General features: G+C 39.4%; 1 protein-coding gene across 2 annotated transcripts in view; it reads right to left on the reverse strand.

Moving 5' to 3' along the window:
* Positions 1–1236: 1236 nt before the first annotated feature.
* rap1gds1 (RAP1, GTP-GDP dissociation stimulator 1) overlaps positions 1237–12276 on the reverse strand; it is a 66208-nt gene continuing 55168 nt past the window's right edge. For both annotated transcript variants that reach the window (XM_044098624.1, XM_044098625.1), the window contains 8 exons: positions 10563–10706; positions 10017–10148; positions 9524–9658; positions 8662–8787; positions 4348–4487; positions 3846–3972; positions 3187–3315; positions 1237–2972 (listed from right to left, as the gene is read on the reverse strand). In XM_044098624.1, the coding sequence (XP_043954559.1) occupies positions 2845–2972; positions 3187–3315; positions 3846–3972; positions 4348–4487; positions 8662–8787; positions 9524–9658; positions 10017–10148; positions 10563–10706 (1061 nt within the window). In that variant the 3' untranslated portion in view covers positions 1237–2844. The remainder of the gene's footprint in view (positions 2973–3186; positions 3316–3845; positions 3973–4347; positions 4488–8661; positions 8788–9523; positions 9659–10016; positions 10149–10562; positions 10707–12276) is intronic.

Consider the following 12276-nt stretch of genomic DNA (forward strand, 5'->3'; position numbering starts at 1 on the left):
TCCCATCTTGATCAAAGAACACTCTTCTTCTGAACAGTGTCTTGAACAACCCATGTTACTCTGTTTTTCAAGAACAAATGCACATCCAGGATATGCAGCGTCAGTTGCCTTGATCCTTAAATAAGGGTCACCTATTTAACACCCGTTTTCTTTTTCACATAATCAAGGACCTCACTAATGGAACTTAGCACTGCTATTTTGAACACGCCCCTTTCAGTAAATTATTCAGTTTCACAGAACTAGCAGCATCTATATATAATGCCTGTTGAGTCTGTTGGTTTTCTATACCTTTACCAAGGGCGTACATCCCATTTCATTATTAGGAGTGTGTGTGTGTGTGTGTGTGTGTGGGAGGGAAGGGGGGGGGAGTTCTAGTATCAAACATGTTTTTCTCAGTAAGCAAACAATTGAGAAATAAAACTTAAATTAAAATGTAGCTTCTATATGAGTTTTGTTCAGTCTCACTGATCTAATCTCTGCTACACCTTTACAGAAATGTAAAGTTTTAATGAGTAACTGCTCTTAAACAAATTCCTAATAAACATTGATTTATTGAATTGTCTCCCAATACAAGTCACAGGCTATTTAAATAACTTGTTACGTTTCTTTATTTTTAAGCCTGTTTTAGTTTTGCCATGTCCTGGGTGACGGAGAACCAACAGGTAGATAGAAATTAATATCTGGTGGGTATTATAACTTAAACGTAACATTTAAAGCACCAGGGTTTATATAGAAAAATATTCAGATTTTATTTTGTGGTTTTTAAAGGCCCAACATTTTATTCCCAAGATTAGACCCCCTCCTCCTTCCCTGAAAAAACTATGTTTTTATTATTATAATTTATTTTTTTTACATACTTTTTCTCCTGCTCTGCCTGTTCCCAGTAAACCCTTCCCTGTAAACCCATGGAAGGATGCTCTAACATCAGTTCACAGTTGATTCAGATCAACATATGCCTAGAAGTAGGCACCAGGAAGGTAACCTATAAATTTTGGGAAAATAACCTGCCGATATTGAGAAGAAAAAGTGCTCAGAAAATAACCTGTAAGCTGAATGAGGTGGGCTCTGGAAACATAAGGACAACGCAATGTATTTCTTCCCTGCAAAAATCAGAGATGGAGGATCACAGTTTTTTCCACCAGTCTGAGAAATGTAGAACAATGAAGAAATGACCCAAATGCTGATTTCTCTAGGAAGACTAAAAATAAATTCAATAACACAAATAAAAATAAAGACTTCAAACATCACCAGCCATTATCCTTTAATTGTCTGTTGAATTCTTCAAATGTACAACTCATAACATTTACAACACATACTTAAATTGACAAGATTTTTATGTAGTTACAATGGATACATCTTCACCAGCATGTGTCCTAAGTAGATCACAAATCTGATAAATAACCATTCACATCTTTAAAAACAAGACGGAGCATGGGCCCAGACTGAGGAACACACCAGGTGACAGCACAGTGTCGCACATGCTCAGATGGGCATGTTAGCAGGAACCCCCCTCAGACATGAACAACCAATCGGCTTTGGGGAAGGGAACTGCTCTTCATAGCATCTATTATCTACAAAATATCAGAAAATCAGCTTCATCCACAGCGTAATAAATAGTTGCTTTACACAGATTTCACTATGTGTTGACAAATTTGGATTTGCAACCTTAAGCTTTAATAAAACTTTATGTAAACATGATTTTACATTGGTGGAAGGGATTGGCTGATATGTGCTGAGCGTATACTTTCGATATTCTCACAGTAAAATCTGTTGAGAAACTACAAGGAGACATTGAAGACGGAGCATAATATCACGTCTGAAGCTGTTGGATCAAAGCAAATCTCTGCTGATGGTTCAACAACATGATGCTTCAACAACATGATGCTTCAGTTGGGAAAAGCACACTCACAACATTCCTAAAGCTAGCTGCATTTATTCCGAATCTTCCTCAGGGACAGGTTGGACACAGTCTGGGCCTCAACTTTCACTATCCAGCCATTGGATTAGTCGGATATGGGGACAGGAGTGGAGCTGAAACACTAAAATCTCTACTTCCAAGGGTTAGAATAAAAAGTTTAAGACCCAAGGTGTCAGGAGAGAATGAAGCAGGCAGCAGAAGAGGTCAAAATGAAAATGGCCACAGCTTGAACAGGACATAGCATGCACAGGTTCTACTCAGATTAAACTCCAGCTATATGAGACATGACTGGGACTTTATGGTAGGCTGCTTGAGTCAAATAAACCATAACAAGAAGATTTGCTTTTTTTCCTTTTGAAAATTCTTTGTACTTGGTTTGGTGGGTTACTGGTGTCACAGCTGTGGTCTTAAAGAGCATTGTCTCTTCTTCTGTTGCGTCAGGTTTGAGGCAGAACATACATGCACACATGGGGGCAATCTTAGTTTAGACTGATATATCACCTCAGGTCAAATACCAGTTCATCACTGGTGGAAAGTCTGTCCATATAAGGATATGGGTGTGAAAGGAGACCTACCTCAGCATTCCAACTGAATCAATTTTATGGCTTTCAAACAGAAACAACTTGAATCCTCTGAAGTCTTGGAAGATTTCTTGACCACAATATAACATATCTGGGTAAAATCTGTTCGTTTCTACATTAGTTAGAAATTACAATAGCTTTTGAATATAAAATGTTTTACTGTTTGTTTCTAAGACTGAGGCTGAGAGGACAAAGGACGAAGAGGGGCAGATATCTGGCTGGCAGTTAACGCGATGCGGTACCTTGGCACATGACGATGGGGCACAAGGGGGGAGCAGTCACGAGGTGTTGGGTGGTCAGGCAGGCATTCAGGAGCGATGGGGTGTTGGGAGTGGACACAGTCATTTAGCTCTGTGCAGTTAGCCGTTGCTCTGTGAGTGAGGCCTGGTGAGACACAGTCTTATTTTCATGAGATCTCAGTTTGGACACCACGTCAATAAACGCCAGACTCTGCACCTCCTTGTGAAGAGGCTCTGAAAACAGAAGAAGTTCAGAAAATAAGTCCAGTTTAGGGGTCCTTGGTGATGCTGCAGGCACTCCGGAGCCACCACTAAATACAGTATTGATGTAGTGCTTTAGAATTAGCTTCTAGAATACTAGAAATAACCTTTTAGTTAGCAGAGCCTACCACTGACCAAAGGGAAGAGTAGTTTTTAACTGGTGATATTCTTCAGATGTGGCTCTCACCTGAGCCCATGACTGCACAGATGAGGATCATGGAGTTATATTTTATCTCCGGTGCGCTCCTTTCATCCGACAGCAGCTTGTGAAGCACCGACACAAGGTTGGCTCCAACAAAGTCCTTCTCAGCTGCAACTGAAAACCCAAACTGTTCTGTTATCACATTAATGTCCAAACTTCCATCACAAGGGTATTCTTTGTTTTACCATTTGGCAGAAAAGCTCAGAGGAGTACGGTTATGGATGTTCTGAAGCCTTGTCTGGTGTAACACTATTTAGATTGCTCCACATTATTAGAAAACATTATCTTTACCCACCAATGTCAGATATTCTGAGCTGGGTAATTATTTGATTTCCATGATAATTATTTGGATTTTATATAGGGAAGTCAGAGTAAAGGGGACCAAATACAAAAGAACCAGTTTTAGATTTCTATTCATAAAATAATTTAAAACCATTTTCTTTTCATTTCCTAATAAAGCATTATTTTGTGCAGCTCTGAAATTTGTGGTTAAGAAGTTACAAAAGTGGAAACATTTAAGAATTATCATTATTACAACCTGAGAAGAATCAGTTTTTTTTATTTACACAGTATATCTGCATTAAACAAAAGGCAATCAGAATCATATACAATGTCAGGTCTATTCTGATTGTCAATGGTCTTACCCAAATCCAGTGCCGCTATGAGCCCCAGAGCCACCAGTGCTTCGTTCTGCATAATCATATGTTCACTGGTTGCCATAGTTACTAAATGCTTGACTCCTCCTTTCTGGATCACAGTTCTGACAACTTCCTACAACCCAAAAACAGAGGTAAGAAGCATTGCACATTAATGTGAAATATCCCAGGCCTATATCATCTGTATTTCTAGCATAAGTCTCATGATCCAGATCAACAGAATTAAATGCATGCTGCACGGCAGGGCAGCAAGAAAGTCCTCGGTTCAAATCTCAGCAAGTGCCTGTCTATCAGTTTGGTCATTGACATCTTGAAGCTAAAGATTAGGGTGATGGCAAAGAGGCATTTAAACCTCAAAGGCTTGGAGCCTATCACTAAAAAAAGAAAAAAAAATCTAAATACCTGTACAAACATTTAAAAAGCTGCAGATTTCCCATCACAAATAAACATTTTGTTGAATAAAATCTGACCAGAGTGGAACATGGGTTACCTTAGACTTGCTGTGTCGGATTAGAGCTGACAGCAGGCGGTTGGACTCGCCCATCACCCCTGCGTGATCTTTGGCTTCACACCACTCCACTAGCCTTTCGACCAGCTTCCCATTGGTTCCCAGCTGCTCCGCGGCTTCAGCTGAACCAAGGCACACAGTGGGCAAGCAACATTAGCAACAAATATGGAGGAGTTCTCTTCATACTTGTGTGTATATGTAGGTAGAACTCTAAATTTGGGCTCAAGCAGAATACCAAGCAACTCTATTGGTCATCAAACGACATGAAGAAGATTTGAGAGGCAACTTTACTACACAATGTGTCGGACATCATTGGACCTTTCAATTCTTCTCCACAAACTTCAGTGTGTTTTATTGATTTTATGTGAAAGAACAAAAAGTACAATGAAGTGGAATGAAAATAAAACATGGTTTTCAACCTTCTTTACAAAAGAAATACTGAAGCGTGAAATGAGTCTCAAAGATTCTTGGGCACTCGTAACTGGATCTGTGTGCAAATGCAGTTTTGTCTGTATGTATCAGGCAACTCGTGGGTACTTATTTAACATTTGTAGAAGTAGGAGATTTGAGTTCATAATTATCAGACTTGAGAAGTTGAAGTTATAAAAATTTGTGTGTAGAAATTGTGTATGTGTACTTTTATTTTGTATTCATAATTTCTTCATATTTGTGTATGCATTTGACCACATATTTACAAAGAAGATTACATGGATTACAAATCCGGTATCACACACACACACACAAGTATTTTGAGACTTTTTTACTCAGTAATGGTCACTCATAGAGCATTAGCTCAGGTGCAAGGTGCTGATATGTTGACAGGACTTTTTTTTTCTCCCCTCCAGGGCGTCTTTTGTGGGCTCTAGTGTCCCTTATATGAACGTAGGCTGACAGGAAAGGGGGAAGGAGAGGGGGGAAGACATGCAGCAAATGTCGGCGGGTCCGAGAATCGAACCCGTGACGGCCACATCGAGGACTCAAGGCCTCCAAATGTGAGTCGCGCTATCCCCTACGCCACCACAGCACGCCCTACCGGACATCTTTAAGTCACATTGAGATCACAATGTTAGAAGAAGGCCAGAAGACATCTGGTTTGCCGACTCGAGAGGACAGCAAACAAGTGGGAAAACGTTCTCTACTCTAACCAAATCTACACTTTCTGGCTCCAAATTATTCACCCCACTGGGTATAAATTAAGGTTTCAATTTAATTTAAAATTTTCTTAACTTGTTTTTTCACCATGTTTGAAGTGGCCCAGCCAGAGTTGAAATCAATAGATAATCCATAAAAGGAGCTAAATATTAGGAGGAAGGCAAGGAGGCCTTCCAACTGACTGAGAAAATACTTCTACAAAGCCATAAAAGGATGACTCCATTGATTATTTAGAAGAATACAAATTTCAACCTTCTGTTATCTAAATCTGTAAAAAAATATATATATCTATTTTTAATCAAATAGCGCTCACCAACCTTCTGTGTTGAATGGAAATAAAATTAAATCTTAATTTCAGGCTTAAATACAAAACACTTTGTATTTAACACCAACATGAACATATAACTCCTAGGGTGGAACATTGTGGTGGCAGTATGATGGCATGAGGACATGAGGGCCAGGGAAAATGCATGACATTAAACGCTGGAAAGTCCTGGAAGAAACCCTGCTGGAGGCTGGGTGGAGGTTCAACAACCACCCTGAACATTCAGCTGAAGATACACATCATTGGACAAGTCAAATTCCAGACCTACATCTAGGCCTGTCATGATAGCAAATTTTGCTGAACGATTAATTGTCTCAAAAAACTATTGCAATAGATGATAATATTGTTTGAAGACCTTTGTACACTGATTTAATGGAAATGACATAAAAAAGCATGCAATTTCCTGTCAAAGATAGATACACTTTATTTTCAAAAGAACACCCAACACTGGAACTGATAAAATGAACAAAACAACCAAAAACAAGAATAAAATGGATACTCAGTCTCCATTAACAAAAATGTACTTGAATAAAAACACCAAAGGGTAAATAAATACTGCATTCAACCAAAAGAGTGCCGATTATGAAGTTTGTATACCATATTGCCCTTCTGTAATCATTAGATTTAAATAGAGAAGATGGAACATCGACTACCTAAGTTCACATTACACGTTAGTTCACACCTACATTTTCCCCTTACAACAATCTTAGAACTTTGATCGTTCTAAGATTGTCTCTTTCGATCATCCTGTAGTGTGTGGTGTGTTAAGGTAGATTGTTGTGGCCGCTCTGATCTAAATCAGGGGAACGCAGCCTGTTGAATGTGACAGGTAGCCAATCAGAAAGCGCGGATTCTCCTCCTGCTTTCTGAGGGGAAATTACAGAGGGGAATCCCAAACAGCTGACACAGCACAACATGAAGTCCAGCAGACATTGGAGATAATATGTGGAAACAAAATTAATGTTTATAAAACACTTGGTGCAAAGAATACAGAAATGAGGAGGGGAGGAGTTGGAGCCAAATTGCTACGCAGTTGATGAACCCGGTAACTTTTCAGCTGTTCTTTGTTAACGTGACATAAATAGGTTCTAATGATTTTCATTCAGTCAGGACGTTACATTGACACTAGAGCCACATGCACTGCAGGTAGATTGTAGTAAAGAATTGATTAATGCCTGGTTTTAAAATGAGTTCACTGAACTTGTAGCCATTATTTTGTGTACATTGTTGGACACCACACGGCACGATGGAACCCGATGGAACCGTTCTACCTAGGATTTCTGTTGGCTAATGTGTGATCTCTCAGGTTTTGAAATGGGCCGACAATCGACCGACAGCTCTAAGATGGTGTAGTGTGAACTGGACATTACACTGAGGAAATGAGGAAGGGAGGGTCAGTGGAGAGCAGCGGAGTTGAACCTTTTTTCATTCAGTGTCATCAACAGAAAGAAAAAAGGCCGGAAGAGACGATAAAGGCGATAATTAAAATGACGTCATAGTTTTAATTTATCGTATGATTAATTGATTTATCGTGACAGGCCTACCTACATCTAATTAGCATAGATACCAATTGTAAGACTTGCAGCTGTAATTATAATGAAAGGCTCTATAGAACACACCACACATTTAAGATTTTACTTTTCTTGATGTTTGAAAAGTGGAGAAGTTCAAGAGGTAGAAATACATTTGTTATATATTCTGTTCTTGAATAATGAAGGGAGCTGGGCTAAATATTGAAGCATCAAAAAGAATAATTGTCATGTTTTCATATTTGATGTCTTAGGGGTGTGCCGATTGGCCACCCATCGTAATTAGCCAATTTCCATGAAAAAGTGTATGATAGGTGATCGCCGATCACCAAAGTCGATCACATTTATCTCACTTCACAGCCTGTGTGTGCAGCTTATCTCCTCTTTCCTTCACACTGCGCAAGAGCGTGGCATCAAATCCTGTCGTCCTATGATGCTCTGAGAGTGAATGGGGATGTTTGCGTGTTGTGGCAAAAAATTACTTCGGGGGTGAAGCACTCAAAATGCATCAACACAATGAATCTAATAAAACTTTTAAAAAACAAGCACTTGTGGAGTTTGGCTACATTGAGGCTCAATGCAGAAAAAAAAGGACATTCGGAGAGGCCAGATAGCAGGAAAAACAGCGCACAACTACCAAAACTCACCCGGATTAGCATCATGGTCAGAAAGCTAAATAAATAACCCAAAAACTAAGTTTTTGAGCTGGCGGTGCATGACGCTGGTTCTGCTCTCGCTCTGTCACTCGCTACTGGAAGTAGCGTCGCTCAACCTCCAGTCAGAATGTCTGCTTAAAGCTGCAGCATGTAACTTAAAATATATATATATATATATATGTTGGGGCGTCCTGTGGTGGCGTAGGGGATAGCGCAACCCACATTTGGAGGCCCTTAGTCCTTGACGCGGCCGTTGCGGGTTCGATTCCCGGACCTGGCGACATTTACCGCATGTCTTCCCCCCTCCCTCCCCCCTCTTCCTGTCAGCCTACTGTCATATAAGGGACACTAGAGCCCACAAAAAGACCCCTGGTGGGGAGAAAAAAAATATATACATATATATTAAAATACGTCTATTATGTGTAAATTAGGTAAATTTATTGTCAGACAATTTTTCCAATTTGCCAGATTACATAGCAGCATTTATACCTAAAGCAAAAAATTAACAGCCAATCCAGACAATCGACAGAGATCGGCCTCCTGGACGGTCGTTCAATTTAAATGATTTCATTTCCTTCATCACTCAATAGTGCTGTCTGGGAGCTGAGTTGAAAGGAGGGACAAACTACTTTACCTTGAGTATCGATGAGCATCCGTAACGTTCCCAGTAGTTTGAACTGGACTGGAGGCATCTCTGACTGCAGGAACTTCAGCACCACGTCTGCCACGCCAGCACACAGCATTTTTGATTTGTTCACGACTACAGAGATAGAAAAACACAGATGCTTCATACCACTCCAAAGTTTCAGCACTTTCTCCTCATGCTTTGTTTAACCCATCAGGCATTCGTTGCTTTAGTAGAAAATACAGTTGAAACCAGGAATTTACATAGACTGAATAAAAATTCACATCCACTTTTTCATCTCACTGAAATTAAATCACACCAAAGTTCTGTTCTATGTCAAATAGAATTATTAAAATTATTTCTCTTTGCTAAATGCCAGAAATATAGAAGAGAATGTGTCAGAGATTTATATATGAATGTCTTTCAAATCAAAAGTTTGATTTTAAGTTTGGACAATGAGAAAAACAAAATCAATCAAATGTTAAGTATACAGTACATTACAACAGTGAGTACTGCACCAAAGTACAGGAATAAAAATTAAGAAACTAATACAAAATTAAATAAAGTGAATATAAACATAAAAACGACAAAATACTACAATGTACTTAAAGTAGTTCTGAATAAATGTGTCTTTATCCTGGCTTTGAACAAAGAAGTGGTATACTTCAGTAGGTCCAAAATGGAGGCATTGTGATAAAATGTCACTACAGTGAGTTCAAAGGTCAGTCTGAAAACACCAGAAGAATTGACCTTAAAGAGAGTATGAATCTAATTGCTACAGAGAATAAGGATGAAACTTTTAGTGTGAAAACAGTCAAAACCAGTTCATCTGAGGTCAACCATCCTGTGCAAGTGAAACGCAGCATCTCACCAGGTATGGCCAGGTTCCGCAAGGCACTGAGTGCTGCGTGCTGCACCGTCACATTGCCTTCGTCAACATGGCGTTCCAACAGCTCCAGAAGTTTCTGAACAATCCCAGTGTCCACCATGTGGATGCAGTTCCCATCTACTCACAGTGAAATGCAAACAGGTCAAACAACAAGACATGAGGTTATCAGGAGACAGTCAATGTTCTTACAATGAAGTAATAATACTTGCTGCTACTGCAATGAAGTTCAAGAGAAAAGAAAAAAAAATCTTATATACACATACACACCTACAAATACATACATATTGCATACATATATATATATCCATATATATATATATGGATATATATATATGTATGTGTGTGTATATACACGCACTGCTTATCTTTTCCCCATTCACTCCTACACCCCTCCTTTGCATGAATTCAGTTTGTCACTTGTTGTCTAGTCCTGCCAATATTTGTCTGTTTCACTTGGTGCAGTATCAGAACTGACCGTTGCGGGCAAAGTTTGCGATAGCCAAAGCCCCGGCAAGCTGCAGCTGGTGGTTGTGGGATGGGATCCAGGACAGGACCCTCTGGAACACGCTGCCTTTTCCTCCCTCAAACAGCTTCTGCATGGACTCATCTGCACAGAGATGGAGGACAGCTTACGGCTGCTGCCTGCTTGCTGAATCACTGCAGAGTTGCTAACAAGACGGGTTCAGCTCAGCTTTAACAGAAATTAATGAAGTGCGTAAAGCAAGAGAAAAGTGCAGAGGGAGCAGAAAGAGGATACAGAATGCATATTTACATCTCACTGTGCATGGGTCTGTTGTACAGTTATGATGTATTTATATAAAAGGATATGAATTATATAGCAGTGCTGGACAGGGAAATCATCCCAGCATGACTCTGATGAACATGGACTTTATCATGTTCATCCATATGTCCCTTTACATAGGGACATCGGTAAAGCTGATGGAAACCTCCATCCATACATATAAAATGAGACAGAGTTCCAAGGCACTGTACGTATTGATGTACCCTGAGCAGAGCTTACCCCCGAGTAGCAGAAGGACCATGAGGTCTGAAGCGGTCTTGAGCTGGGCGATGTCTTCCTCCCGCTCACCGTCCACAGTCTGAGCCACCACCTCTAGTAGACACTCCACTAGGCCTGCCTCCACCAGCTGCAACTTTATGATATCTAGGCAGAGGAGAAGGACAACAAAATAGAACATCTGCACCAGAGAGCACTTAATAACAGCATCAATGCATATTTTTAAACAATACAAACAATACAAGTCCACAATCCCCAGATTAAAAATAAATCATAAACCTTTTTAATAGGCTAATTCTTTTTAAAGCTCAAGATATTTTACAATAATCATAATTTTATTTTTGCTACAGGAAAAACTCAACAAAACATTTAGAGCATCAATAAAACACAGCAGTATCAGAACCGAGCCCACTCTGAGGGTTATACTAATAACACTGTTTAATCTGGATGCTCCTACAGTTTACATAAGAACAACACACATATAATGAGGTGAATAGACACGTGCAATTTTTTTACCCCTGTAACAATAATGCAAAAGCAATCATGAATAAATCTGCAATTCTTGATGAAGGTTAGTAACTAAAGGAACTGATCAACCCTGAAACAGAAGCTAATTCATGCTATCTTAAGGTGGTGATAATGCTGAAGAAAGGTACTGATCGGTGATGGTATTTCAAATTGGACGGACTAAAAACCAATCTTTTTGCCAATCATCAAACCTCTCCATAGATAAATGCCAACCATTTACTGATTGAGTTCATAAATGTTTTGCATCTGTGAGATGTTTAAAAATTAATGTAGAGTAGGGGTCTCAAACTCCAGTCCTCGAGGGCCGCAGTACTGCAACTTTTAGATGAGCCTCTGCTGCAGCACACCTGAATAAAATAATTAGGTCATTGGCAAGGCTCTGGAGAACTGATCTACACAAGGAGGAGGTAATTAAGCCATTTCATTCCAGTGTTTTATACTTGTGGCACATCTAAAAACTGCAGGACAGCGGCCCTCGAGGACTGGCGTTTGAGACCCCTGATGTAGAGGAAGCAGAAAGGGTGTTAGAAGTTTCTGGAGAGGAAGTTGATGACTGCAGCAGCCACATCACCACCTGTTATTTCAGCAGATAACAGGAAGCTCTGGGTTGTTTAACTATCAGAAAAACATTTATTTTATTTTACGATCAACTTATTTGTCAAGCCTGGAAAATTTACCCAGATAGTAGAACTAAAATGTTAGTTGCGCTAAACCTAAAGAACTAATTATAAACATTAGTAACACTGAATTGCTACACCAACATATTTATCAGAAGCTTGTGCTAAATTAATAAACCAATACACTATTTAGCAGAAGTTAATGCTAAACACAAACTCCAATTCAAATCCTTTCTAGTAGGAATGCGTGATATGTACGGTATAGGGTAGAAACGACAGAAATTTGGCCTACGATAGAGTTCTGCAGTCTACCAGCTAACCGCAGTAATGTTTGTTGTTGACGTAACCGGTTGGCATCAAAACAGAGAAAGCAGGAAGAGTGCAAAAGAAGAGCTCGTAAAAAAGGCCTTTCAAACCTGCCTAGAAATTATACTAAATACTCTGTGTAAAACTCTTCTGTTAATATACAGTGGTGGATTTTTTTTAAACCTTCACAATTTTACTTTAACACTGAATTTAAAACTATAGTGTTTCACTTTATACTAAATAAACATCTTCTGTTAATATTCGGT

Source organism: Gambusia affinis, linkage group LG18, assembly GCF_019740435.1.
Source record: "Gambusia affinis linkage group LG18, SWU_Gaff_1.0, whole genome shotgun sequence".
NCBI lineage: Eukaryota > Metazoa > Chordata > Actinopteri > Cyprinodontiformes > Poeciliidae > Gambusia > Gambusia affinis.